This window comes from Fusarium flagelliforme (genome assembly GCF_020744385.1).
Source record: "Fusarium flagelliforme strain FIESC 12 MPI-CAGE-AA-0113 chromosome Unknown B0J16scaffold_9, whole genome shotgun sequence".
NCBI classification, from domain to species: Eukaryota; Fungi; Ascomycota; class Sordariomycetes; order Hypocreales; family Nectriaceae; genus Fusarium; species Fusarium flagelliforme.
Window position 1 is genome coordinate 210229 of NW_025763511.1, and position 13624 is coordinate 223852.

General features: G+C 45.5%; 4 protein-coding genes across 4 annotated transcripts; 3 read left to right on the top strand and 1 right to left on the bottom strand.

Moving 5' to 3' along the window:
- Positions 1-2954: 2954 nt before the first annotated feature.
- B0J16DRAFT_419334 (uncharacterized protein) lies at positions 2955-3639 on the top strand (the record flags this gene model as incomplete). The annotated part of the gene is made up of 2 exons (XM_046133824.1): positions 2955-3098; positions 3176-3639. The coding sequence occupies 2 exons, from the start codon at positions 2955-2957 to the stop codon at positions 3599-3601; spliced, it is 570 nt and encodes a 189-aa protein (XP_045977371.1). The 3' UTR covers positions 3602-3639.
- Positions 3640-3653: 14 nt separating this feature from the next.
- On the bottom strand, positions 3654-5494 carry B0J16DRAFT_200693 (uncharacterized protein). Its single transcript, XM_046122960.1, has 3 exons — positions 5461-5494; positions 4480-5350; positions 3654-4410 (listed from the first exon to the last, which is right to left on the bottom strand). The coding sequence occupies exons 2-3, from the start codon at positions 5281-5283 to the stop codon at positions 3997-3999; spliced, it is 1218 nt and encodes a 405-aa protein (XP_045977372.1). The 5' UTR covers positions 5284-5350; positions 5461-5494; the 3' UTR covers positions 3654-3996.
- A 552-nt stretch (positions 5495-6046) lies between these two features.
- B0J16DRAFT_351493 (heterokaryon incompatibility protein-domain-containing protein) lies at positions 6047-8175 on the top strand. Its single transcript, XM_046129192.1, has one exon. It carries the CDS (start codon positions 6182-6184, stop codon positions 7982-7984), a length of 1803 nt encoding a protein of 600 aa, XP_045977373.1. The 5' UTR covers positions 6047-6181; the 3' UTR covers positions 7985-8175.
- Positions 8176-8904: 729 nt separating this feature from the next.
- On the top strand, positions 8905-10505 carry B0J16DRAFT_351496 (uncharacterized protein). The gene has a single exon (XM_046129193.1). The coding sequence runs from the start codon at positions 9309-9311 to the stop codon at positions 10449-10451; it is 1143 nt and encodes a 380-aa protein (XP_045977374.1). The 5' UTR covers positions 8905-9308; the 3' UTR covers positions 10452-10505.
- Positions 10506-13624: the final 3119 nt, after the last annotated feature.

Consider the following 13624-nt stretch of genomic DNA (forward strand, 5'->3'; position numbering starts at 1 on the left):
TACATCGATACCTACCGAGCAACGTTGGGGAACTTCTTTTATACTATGTTTGGCTCATCGTCCCATTTCTCAGCCAGCTTTCTCAGCTAGTCAAGATTCCTGGCTTCAAGCAAGGATCCACTCCATACTTATGGGGTGAGTTTTCCATCTCACAATTGTTGTTATCAGGGAATACAAAATTTCAGACCCTCCCTAACCCTAAGAAGGATAAAGAAGCTCGTAAAGAAAGAAAGAAAGCTTCTCGCATATTGCAGAAACTGACGACTGAGAAAGCAGAAATTGACTCAGTAACAGCTGGTGTTTCAGATGGTCCGTGGTCAGCTACACGGCTTAGTGTTGCCCTGAGTCGCACTTTCAAACTTAGTTTTGGAACGGAGACCAACATCCAGATGTGGCGCCACGCAGCTATTGCGATCTCACGTCGGCATTTGCAGCAAGCTAAATTCAAGAGGGACTTCATTGAGGCGGTTTCATGGGCTTGGAACGATGAGATGGCGGCTCACTCGACAAAGATAGCCGGGCTGACATATGCACGGGGGCTAGAAGAAGCACCCGGGCATATTGCTGGTGCAAAGGCCGAGTACCGGCGAATTAGTCGTGAATGGCATGCATGGCTAGGTTTTGGGGGGTTTAGGAATTCTGCTATCTAGCAACCTCTATTAGGATATGCGGAGACAATTATGGCTAAAGATATATCTAATTTCATCCAGGTCGAATTCTACTTGAACTTCTAACATAGAATGAAGGGATTTAGGAAAAGCATTAGCGGTATATAATAATCAATAAATATAAAAGGTTAATAACTTATAATATTTTAATCTTATTGAATGTGTTTATAATGGAGTATTTTACATATGAGTCAGAACTCCGGCTTCTCTGCTGCCGTATATACCAGACCATGGTTACGCGGAAGCAAGCAAAGCTATATATTTACAATGCTCCGCATAGTCTTAACAGTCAGGAGATCAAGCTTGCGCAAGGGTGGGCATCTAAGCATGATATCTTTAAGCGTCAGCTAGAGGCCCATGTTAATCTACCACCGAGGCCCGATAATGCACCGCCAATCGCAGCGTTAAGTTCGCCAGGCACAAGAGGTATTCGGCGTGAGTTTATCCTAGAGCCAAGCACGCCGTCTCAGTCCGATTGCCCATATATGGGCAGGGAGTTAAGGCGGATTTGAGAATATCTCAGGGTTGAGCATAATTAGGATATAGAACTTAAAAGTAGACGTCACTTAATTTCTATGGCAGATAAAGAAAGGAGTAATGGTCCGTGGAGAATAGGAGTCTATTATTAATAATTATTCTATAGTAGGCTAGGAAGCGAGCTATTTGAGGTAGTAAGAGGACTGAATCTCGAATAATTAAGGGCTTAAGATAATGTATCAAAAGCCGCACTCTAGAGGGCTATTAATATACTCTAGAATAAGGGTAAAGATATTCGAAGTCGAGAAGCAGAATGTATTGATGAGGAGAATGACTTTATTATGCCGAATCCGTGGCTTTGTTAGCTTGGTTTTGCTATTTATTTAAGGGATTTTAGTGGGAAGAAGGACTTTTTAAGGGGCTTAATTGCTATGGAATATGAAGTGGATCTGAATAATATAGATAAGTTAGATGACGCTTAATTACGGTTTATATACATTGCATTCGATTGGCTAGTTAACTATGCTAAGGCTGTTATTACGCTAGATGTTGTATCTTGGAACGCTCTATGTGAGGTCAATGGCAAAGAACTAAAGAAAGAGAGGATAAAGCCATTCTATTTCTGGTTTAAGCCCGAGACATAGAGGAGGTATGCACTTGTGGTCAAGTAGCTACTTACTTATATTATCCGATGCATATCTTTTGAGAATAAAGCTAATAGACCACCGTTTAAGCTCAGTATACGGTAACAGAAAGCTTACGATGCCACGATGGAACACGCAGATAACTTGACTGACGCTTTGAAAGAAAATAGAGGTGATCTAGAAGCGCCCGAGATTATTAGACTTTTTGATCTATTAGAAACTGCTGTTCTCGAGCTATATATCTCTGTTTTTGACTATTTTACTAAGGATATGGAGTATGACAGCGTTCTTTTAGCTTCTTGATTGTTCTTAGTGTGCGGGTAGATGGTATGTGGGAGGGCTATGAGGGTTTCACGCTAAAGCTTTCTGCTATTATAGCTATCTCTTGTCTCTATATTATTAAATACGTTATAGACTAACGAGCCAAAACTATCAAGTAAAAGATGTAATAGGGACAAAGCTGGGAGGAAGTGGAGGAGAATAGCCTAAGCCACTTTGTATTGATCTCTGAGATGCCTCGGCGGTTTATGGTAGGCGGGGGCGAGGGTTGGGAAACGACACCGACGTAGTTTATCATCTGGCTCCGAAATTTCGGCATGGCCGCATAAAATAACACGCAGCCCACGGTTCAGTAGGCTAGGAAAAGGGCAGAGAGGAGCTTATCTATAAGGGTATCTATCTTAGCGTTCTTAATATATAGGCGATAATGAGATTAGCGGTGCAATAGCTAGAGACTATACTTCATAAGGATTTATTATTATTTACCGAGTACTTAGAGTAGTTTCTAACTGAACTCGGACTGCCCGGAATCCTATAGGACTAGCTTTTAGATAACGCGGCTAACGAAACGATCGGGCATTCATTCATCGACATATTATTCCAACGCGATGGTGGCGCTAGCAAAGGCTGGGTCATTAAAAAGGTCTTATAAGACAGCGGCTTAAGAAGTAAGTGGATTAAATTAGTTAGCGATGGCGGTGTGGAGATTAATCTCAGGATGGCATATTGATATGGTCTCAGGATAGAGAAAGCATTAGAGCTGCTGGCAGTTCTTGCCCATATTAGCGGCGGGTTCCCGCTCCGATCATGGGAACTTCTTGTTATATGGCATCGCAATACAAGCAATGGAGGGATTCGTAATGTTCTGTGCGACCAAGGGCTTATCATGATCGTTATGGGGGCACATAAGGGCTTCATAACAACTGGAAGGCTTAAGATTATTCACCGATTCTTGCCGCGAGAGGTTGGCACTTTATTGACATACTATCTATGGCTTGTTCTGCCGTTTTGGGAAGACATCCAAGCCAATGTATGGGACAAGTCTATCTTCAATGCTGGCTTATGGGCAACAGAAGGCACTTAAGAGAGTGAAAAGCAACAGCACAGGAGTGGGCCTCCCTCCCCTCTGCTGTCTTGAATACCGGAAAAGTCCCTCTGAATCGCAATGGCGACGGCGGGGCTTTGTCCAGCAATCCTTCACCCAAAAAGCAGTCTCTCAAAGTCAAGAGCCTCCATAGAAACATCCCCTACCTTGGCCGGCATTCCTTCAATGCTGCTGGTGTCCCCACCTTCAACCTTGGCAAGGTCAACCAGCTCCTCGTTGCTAAGAAGATAGAAGGGATCAAGGCACCATTTTCTGCTCCCGTTGGCCCGGAAGGTACTGGCGCGGTTGACTGGCTCTACCTAGGGAATACCGGAGGTAGCCGAGGTGTTTCCCGTGTCTATCGCGTCTTGACTGCAGGTGGCACTTCTCACGGCTGCAAGGCCAAGGGCATGAACAGCACCTCTTACACGGCTCTCTATTGGTTTTAGGGTTGAGTTAGACCAGTCATTGAAAACAAGACAGCGAGTTTTTGTAGGCTCGCAAATGGGTTACAACTGCATTCATATATGGGTACCTGCATATTTCGAAACAATCCTTGATTGATTTGGAGGACATGGGATTATAAGTTGGCGGTACCCCCGAGGCCCTTTACGCGATCAGCACGTCGCGTGTCTTAACGGGAGATATTGAAATCGACTCAACTGCTGTCAATTATTTCAAACCTACCCATCTGATGTGGGACAAATCATTCAATTCTACTCCAATGTACATTGCCATTGACTACTCGGTTGCCTGGCCGTGGTACTAGGAGGTTTCGCGTACATGATGACATTGACAAAGTCTCCCATCGTGGCAGATCTTAATGTGATTCAGTGATATCCAGCTAAGCACGCCGCTTCACCGCCCGCGATCTCAAACCATGATCGCCATATATGATATTGGCATCACCGGAGCGTGGCTGAAAAAGATTGTCACTACGACTAATCCTGGTGTCCACCAATTCCTCTTGCTCTTTGAACTTCTCCTCGTCATCCAGGGTCAACTCCTCAAGCGAGCTGGACGAAAGTTTGCGCTTCTTCTTCACTTTACGAGTTGACCGGATACCTCTGGCATCTTTCGACTCTCTCGCCTTCTGCACTTCGTCGGCATCATCCAAGAACCCGCAGATGTTGGCAAAAGATATGGATATGGGAATGTTTGGCACATCTTCACATTCCGAATCGGGGGCGAAATCGTGAAGGTGGAGAGTTAATGCGCTCTCAGAATTCACCGACTTTCCATTGGCTGTGCGGAAGGGCTATAGTAGGCATGTCAGTCTGATGAGGTAGTTGTCAAGCCACTGTTAAGAGAGGGGGGAAGAACCAACCATTTCTTGAATGGCTTGCTGAAACCCTAGTCTATATATGTCACTACCATCACCTTCCAGGGTGAACGTAGGCTTCCAAAGCGAGACAGTGGACTGAGTATTCCCATAGTTAATATCAATGCAGATGACGGCTTTGATGTTGCCATCTGTGTAGTGAATATACTGCTTGGCGAGCTTGGATAGTTCCTTGCCATCCTGTGAGTAGGACACTTCAATAACTATGCCAGGAAAAGCAGCTTTCTTATGCCCGAATTGGCCATCTGGTTGACGACGCAGGTGCCTTAGTATTGTTTCTCCATCGTCTTGCACATCTTCGTAGGAGAGAAGGATGCGGGAGGAAGCATTGCTTTTGATCTGGGAGGCAAAATTTTGAACTCGACTGTTTTCACGGCTTAATCTCAGTAATTCGTGAGTTATAGCGCCGCTTAATGAGGCAGTAAAAGTATCATGGGTGGGAGAAGGCATGCGCAAGATAATGCAACCTGAATCAGACTCGTAGTCAAATTGCGGAAATGCAGACTCAATCTGTTCAGTGGCGCTAGCGTATTCTTCCCAATCTAAGGGGATACGTGAGTATGTTGGAGGCGCAGCGTCGCAGGCCGCCTCAGCTTTGCGCTTGAAATCAATGAGAGGCTTGGGTAGCCTCCGAGTTGTGCGAACGCGTTCAGCCTCAGTGGTCGTAGGAGGCGATGGAAGGGCTTCGTGCTGCGGCGGAGTGATCTTCCGAAGCGATTTGGAGTTTGGGTACTGGAGTCCTACTTCAACAGATGGTAACTCCCTAGATGCCTCATCTCCACTTTCCATTATTTAGATCGAGACTGTCAAAAGAAGAAGGGTTGGAACATCAGATGGTTGATGTTAATTGTGCTGTCTATTTCTTATTTGTTATTTTGGACAAAGTTGACAAGGACGCGACGGGGAATGTTTTGGGAAATGGCCACGGAGAAACGATGTTACGGCAACACATCTTCAATGACTCACGTAGCGAGCTGGATTAGCCAATCATTTAGTGCTCATGACACATTCTTTGTGGGTCTGGTCCGTCATGTCCTCAAATTGGTCTTTATAATCATTCTGGCTTGGAAGATAAAAACATACTGGTATATCGAGACGATCTCATTGCATGGAAATCATCATGAAGGATATAGAAGATAATTTCTGCCTAGGAACATTCCTTCGCGTCGTCGTCGTTTGGCAACTGACAGTTATAGTACGTGATGTAAAAATACGCCGATGCGTTGCTGGAGTAAGATGACGTAATTGGCCATTGCCAAAATTACGCGAGATATCGTGACTGGTTACTGTTGGAGAAGACGGTTGTGGCAGTAGAGGAGGAAGGAGGCGAGGTTGGAAGAGGGTGTCGAGAAGCGCGCCCGGTTGATGTGTAAGCTGTCTGACGTCCCAGTTTCAATTTTTTTTGATGCAACACTATATGCAGGCTCAAGTACGCGTGACTTGTCGCATCCACTAGCAAGCGCAGCCGCCGCTTTACGGTGGGGCTGAATTGGAGGAGCATTCTTTCGTGAGAAAAATGCTAGTACTAATATGTTTTAGCTATCCCGTTGCTGCCTAAAACCAAAAGTAATATCTGTCTGATGGAATGCAGACTATGTCTACTCATGAACACGTAATAAAGCTACATTCATCTATTCATGTATTTTCAGTCCTCCAAGTCAAAACTGACCTCAATGACGAGTGAACCATGGGTTCGTCACGACCGTATCGCAAACTTCCCTTCCTTGACAGCATACGACTGCTTGAGCTGACCCAAGACGAAAAGAAGGGCTCAATATGTGGCCATCTCATATTATCCAAACTTGAGGATACCCCATGCTTCGCAGCACTGTCATATGTCTGGGGAGATTCATCACCACAAGATCCACTCTTCGCGGTGGACGGCTTCGAGCTAAGGATCCGGCAATCCTTAAACCATGCCCTCGGTACCCTTCTTTCCGGTGATGACAAAAGACTGTTGTGGATTGATCAAATTTGTATTGACCAAGAAAACATTACGGAACGAGAGCATCAAGTTACGCTTATGTCAAAGATTTTTAAACAGGCTCAGCAAGTGATATGCTGGCTGGGGCCCGATGATGAACATACCGGGCACGCCTTTGATCTATCAACTGTCTTGGCCATTGACGGACCTGGTTTAGAATTTTGGAAAGAACCGATGCAAAGGTTAATGCAAGCCGGGCTTGTTAGGCACATGCTAGATCTGTTTAATCCCACTGGAATTCCATTCTCAGCTCTAGTTGCGTTGGTCAAGAATCCTTGGTTTGGCAGACTATGGATAGTTCAAGAGGTTGCACTGGCATCAAAGATCGAGTTTCGATGTGGAGGCGCAACTATCGATGGGGATATGTTTTTCACTACAATTAGGAGGATGTCCTCTGCTTTACAGAACCCACCTGAACCATTATTACTCGAGCCATTTCGGCATGCTATCAGGCTAGGACAGCTCAGAGCACAGGTTACAAGTGACATACGCTGTTCATATCCGCACCTGGCTCATTCTTTCAGTACGTGGGATTGCAAGAAAAGCCACGATCGATTGAATGCACTTTTTGGGCTCGCTTTCCCGTATGACTCGAATTCCGCATGGTTTCAACCTGGATACAGCATAACTGGACCCGAGTTATATATCAGATTCGCGAAGGGTTATATCAACGAAACTGACAGCTTGGACATCCTTCACTTCTCGGGCTGCGGCGATTCAGAGAATTATTCACTCTACTACATTGCCGGCACGCCTGTGCTTGAACCCAGACCCCCGGCGGACGATGTATCTTCATGGGCACCAGACTGGCGCGTGCAGTCTAGGCCGCTCGTGCTTTTGCCTGATCCCGGGTACAACGTAAAATCCCAGTTTGCAGCAACCCTGTCGAAAGCAGATTATTTTTTCGACGACGACAATCAGAGATTGCATGTTCGTGCACTTCTGGTAGATCAGATAGCTGGGTGTGGCTGGCCTTACTATCTATCTTTATGCCAGGATCTCCAGATGACTGAGAATGAAATTTTCGAACACTGGTACGAACTAGCCAAAGAGCATTTGGACAGTAATACCTTCGAGACTATGTTCTCATCAACTTTGGTTATGGACGCAAGAGTGACACTTACGGAACGTGGATCTCTAAACGTGAACCAAGATGAGATACCTACTTTATTTGAACATTGGAAGAAGGTGGTTGGCAAGAGTTCAGAGCCCTGCATTCCGAACGATGCTTTACAGTCGATTGAGGGTTTTGCACGTTATCGTTACGTTGCAGAGGAAGTCTGTCGCAACAGGGTAATGTTCATTACAGTTAAAGGTCGTTTAGGATTGGGATCAACCCATGCCTCTCCCGGTGCGGACATATATTTGCTTCATGGCCTGAAGACACCATTTGTTGTCTTCGAGAACCAAAAAGGACATACCTTGCGTGGGGAATGTTACGTGCATGGCCTTATGGATCAGCAAGCTCACATTTCGGATTCAGACGTTTATCTTAATTTGATATAGGTATTAGTTCGTATTTCCAACAAAAACGATGAAAATGCTGATTTCTGGAGAAATGGACAGCAACTTCTTGGCACTGTTGAAGTGAGACCGTCATGCTTTTATCGAATCATTTGTACGCGAACCTGTTTCGATTCGTGACTAGACTAGTTATATTGTTTAATCCCAAAATAGACAATATCAGTAACTTGGCGTTATATAAGGCACTTTCTGAAGTATTATAGCTTTCTACAGGCCTTAGCATATTTACCCATAAAAGATGGAATTGTCCTTGCCACAGGTCATCTTTTTGAAGATAGTCAAATTCCTTTTTGCACATCGGCTCGGCGACCAATGGCATAAGCTCGCCCAAATGGGCCATGACAACAGGCATCAGGCAGCCTTTAAGACAGTCCCCAAACTTTTTGAAGGTTTCCGGGTCTGAACAAAGATGTTCTTTTCCGAGATCCTTTGCACAAGTCTTTTTGATCTTCTTAACCATGTGTTCTTCTGCCGAAATCGCCCGTCTCCTTTTGGCATCAGTTAAACCAACATTGTATTTGAGTTGAGGTGACAGCGACAAGCATTGTCGGATAACGTCGACTACAAACGGCATCCTCATGGTCAATCTATGATTTCGCAAACCGTGCACTAAACTTAACTGAAGATTAAATTCATCTCCCTATCCGAGCTGATGTTTGAGCAAGGCCCGTAATGATCGACGGATAGTGAATGAAGGATTGGTCCAATAGGGCCTTTTCCACCGTGTAATCCATCAACTTGCAACCTCGGCATCGATGGCGGCTACTTATCTTGTGAGTAAGCATATGCACTATGACGGCGGTTATGTAGGATGGGAAATCCTTCCGATGTAACATGGTATCGTCCCATCCCATTCATAGATGGCCTTACTATGAGTCATTCAGTGGGCCTTCTGTCGTCATGAGAGCTTCATCACGTACCATGAGTCAACCAAGGTAAAACTGCTCCTCACGCTGTGATTAGAGGCGACCTTTCAGACCGGCCGCGACTTGTTAATATCATGAATCGACAGCCAACGTATATCTATCAGTGGTATCTTCTAACCTAGAATTACCTCTAAACAAATTAAAGTCGCCTTTGTTCCTCTGCTTCCCCTTTGTCTCTGATCGGCTGCAGCCGCCACCAAATTTAAGAGTCACATAAACTCGTCACAGTGTTGTAACAAGTAACCTCTTCCGCTTTGTCCAGACGCCCCTTTTATAAACATCTCGGATCCTTATCGCCTTGTCACATCTCCGGGAGACCCAGCAATTTCCGATACAACAGAAGCCGATTTTATCAACTGCAACGATTACGACTTAACATCATGGCGGATTTCACGATTTATGTGGTGTTCCACAGTAGATACAGAATTTTTGACCGGTCAGGCACGCTGCCCTTCAGCATCGTCTTTGGTCTACGTCGCCGCTCGTTGAAAGACACTGATCCCCGACCTTTACGTTTGAGCGCAGCAAACTCAATCCTCGACGTTCCATATGCCCTCTCTCATAACTTACTCACTTTGTATGAGTATAATGCTGATAGCGGAGAGTACAGAGAAGTGGACGTTAGGCAACTACATGCTGTCAGTAATAAGGAATCTCATTTAACTATACCTTCACCAGTTGGCAGAACAGAAAGCTGGAAGAATTCACTATCAGTATATCGATACTATATTGACCACGACAGCGAGCTTGCATCGTTTCTCACGCCAGGCAAGAAGTACTCTATCCAATACAAATCAGGAGAAGACCAGGTTGCAGACACTATGTTTGTCGATGAACAAGGAGAGTCATCATTGTCAAGCAAAAAAAGGAAGCTGCTCAGCCGCAGATACTTTGGTCGCGCAAGATTTAGGGTGGTGCAGTCTCTACTTTGCCCCCCTAAGATTAAGACAAGCATGCAGATAAAAAAGGGCAAGGAAGACAGTGCAACGGAACTCAAAGTTACAGTTACTACCACTGGAAATGAATCTATCACTGTCCAAACCAATGGTCGGCAACATTTCCTCATGCCATGGGGCCCAATGCTACCCGAAGAAGACTTCCCTGGTGGAGATTGCCGTCCTCGCATCATCGATCCAAAACCATCTGCACCTGTACCGACGATTGAAGTCATGGACCTTGTCACGAAGAAAACCGTCCTGGATGCAAAGTCGCGAGGGATTTGCGGTCTGCATGGAAAGTACGATCCACGTCCGAAATTAGACACTCTAACTACTCTACGACCTAGTCAGCCACTTATTAGGCATGTTAACATTAGCACTCTACTATGTCGACTACCAGACGGCAAATATAGTCTTCGGATGGCACCTTGCGGTATGTGGTGGTGCGTAGGTAATACCGATGATTTCGCTGCCGCTGGTGAGGATCGTGTGCCTCATCATGCATATACTTCAGTTATCCCGCCACCGATGTTACAGTGCGAGGATGCCATAGAGATACAAATGGCAAACAGAGCGGCTAAGTAGTAAATAGTCCAATTTTAAGAATTTTAAAATCATGGTTTTAGATATCTACTCGTTCAAAGTATTCCCATCATAATTCCCAAGCTATTAAATATCCGGACTTCACTGTTATCTGTATGCAAGGAAGCTTGTGTACTATGAATGTTTGTTACACTTATTGAAGAAAGGACAAATTGATTGCGCTCGCAGCCCTAGAGTCCTGACACGAATCATCGACCTTAACCTCTCTCCATATATACAATATTCCACGTTCCTGCTCCAGTCTAAGCAGTAGCCCTAACACAGCAAAGGACCCAACCAAGTGGAACTGAGTTAGTGCTAATTCTAGCGCCCTTACCAATCTTAAACCATATTCAACCTCTTACATCTGCATGAATGCCATCCTCCTAGAGTCGCTCGAGCGAGTTTTGATGTACAGTGGCCATGCAAAAGTTCCGACACATATTTCCCTTAACCCCACATTTTACAATAGCAAAATATAACGTACATGATAAGCGAGTGCAACAGACAAGCGAGTGCAACAAAAAATCCCGCAATTTACATCTCCTCAACTTAATCAATTAATTTTCAACCACCAAATATGTCAGACCCAAATAGCGAGGCTAGGATTCTTCTTGCACTTCGCACCCTTCAAAATGACCCAAAATTAAGTCTCCGACGCGCCGCAGGCATCTACCAGGTCCGTTATTGGACTTTACATCGCCGACAGAAGGGTATCCTTTCTACGCGTGATTCTATCCCAAAATCACGCAAACTATCCGATCTAGAGGAAGAGATCATAGTTCAGTTCATTCTCGATCTGGATTCGAGAGGGTTCCCCCCACGACTGCGTTGTGTTGAGGAGATGGCTAACCGATTGCTCGCCGACCGCGAGACGCCACCTGTCGGCAAGCGCTGGGCCTCTAACTTCGTCAAGCGACACAAAGACCTCAAGACGCATTTTTTCCGTAAATATGACTACCAGAGAGCCAAATGTGAAGATCCGACCATTATTCGCAACTGGTTTAGGCTCGTAGCGAATGTAATTGCGAAGTATGGCATCCGACCTGATGAAATCTAGAACTTTGACGAGACTGGCTTTATGATGGGCGTTATTGCGAGCGGAATGGTCGTCACAGGTGCTGAAAGGCGTGGAAGACCAAAATCAGTGCAACCTGGAAATCGGGAATGGGTTACAGTCATTCAGGCGATCAATGCCGAGGGCCAGGCGATCCCGCCGTTCATCATAGGTGCGGGCCAATATCACCTCGCCCACTGGTACCGAGAAAGCAACCTCCCGGGCGATTGGGCTATCGCGACGAGCCCTAATGGCTGGACAGATAACGAGATAGGCCTCGAGTGGCTAAAGCACTTCAACCGGTGTACTACCAAGCAATCAAAGAATCGCTATCGTCTCCTGATCCTCGACGGACACGAAAGCCACCACTCAGTCGACTTTGAGAGATATTGCAAGGCAAATAAAATCATCACGCTTTGTATACCGCCTCATTCGTCTCATCTGCTGCAGCCTCTTGATGTCGGGTGCTTTGGCCTGCTTAAGAAGGCTTACGGGCGAGAAATCGAGCATTTGATCAGATGCTCTGTAACACACGTTTCCAAAACCGAGTTCTTCCCGGCTTTTTACACCGCCCACCAGGCCACAATGACAGAGAAAAATATTAAAGCAGCCTTTAGAGGAGCCGGACTTGCTCCTCTCGATCCAGAAAGTGTAATCTCGAAGCTCGATGTGCAGCTGCGGACTCCGACGCCTGTGGAGGAGGTAGTTAGCCGCTCGACCCCTTGGGTCTCAAAGACCCCAAGGACGATCCTTGAAGCCGACTCTCAGCTTGAATATCTTGAAAGGAGAATCAAAAGGCATAAAAGTAGCTCACCAGAGTCGATTCTAGAAGCATTGAGGTCTTCTTCCAAGGGAACAAAGGTAGTTATGCATAAGGTTGCCTTATTAGAGGCCAGGGTCCAAGATATTGAACAGGCAAATGAGATACTAAGCCGGCGGCGGAGGGCAAAAAGAACCCGGCTACAGAAAGGAGGGGTGATGACAGTAGAGGAAGGAAGGCAAGTAATTGATCAAACGGATGTTGATGCGCAGGCGGTGGCTGGCCCATCGAGAAGTGGTGGTCAAGGAGGGCCTACGCGAATGAAGGAAAGGCGCTGTGGAGCGTGCGGCAAGACAGGACATGATGCAAGGACCTGTCAGATAGTTGTCGCTATGTCTCTAGAAGAAAATAGCGATTAATTTTACTTAATTAATAGTCTGTTGTGTTTTTATCGCTATTTCTATCTGAGATGTTGGGATGTTGTGTTGCACTCGCTTGTCTGTTGCACTCGCTTATCGCGTACGTTATACCTTTTAACTTTAACGCATTATATCCATATAAGAAAGTGTTATAATATAGAAATAATATATATTATTTGAGACTTTTTCTGGAACAAATGTCTCATGATTTTAAATAAACTCCCCTCTTCTGAGAGGCTGTAACGGCAGAGGTTACTGTCATCCTTCTCGTTTTAAAGAACAGTTTATGTACTTTGAATTAAAAGTGCACTCAATAGCGTACCTCTTTTCTCAATATACCTAACTAATGAGAGACCTAGCCAGCGTCTGAACTGAGGTCCGGCATGATATCGCTGGGTTTACGAGCAGGACAGTGCTTGGTGTTGAGCTAGACTATCTAGGTGATGCAGAGAAGAGAACTTTCCTGGAAAGTTTTGCGGTAGGGTCTGCAAACCTGGATTAGAAGACATGCTTCGTTAAATGATACGAGAGTATCGAAATGATCTTCGCATGATGATCTGTAGATGATCTATATCTCCCATTATGTTGTCTCCCATTTGATTAGCATAGGCAAAAGGACCCCTCAAGCAATTTGCAGACAGCGTCAAGTGGAAATATTCGGTTGGTGCCTAGAAACAATGGTGAACGACACAGGCACCCTCTGTCTCGCGCCATGACCTACCCTGACTTACGTCCCCGCACGACTATTGGCTTGCGCCGCCTTGGGAGGTTGGTAGTTTGGCCTAAAATACTAACCGCTAGCGGTTAAGCCTCGATTGTCACAATAAAGTAGACAGCAAATCCCCGTAGTGGGAAACACGAAGAAAGTGAATTGGAAGGGCTATCAGCAGCGGTCACACCTTCTTAAATATCCTATCCGCGTCTGATCTAATTGGCAGTT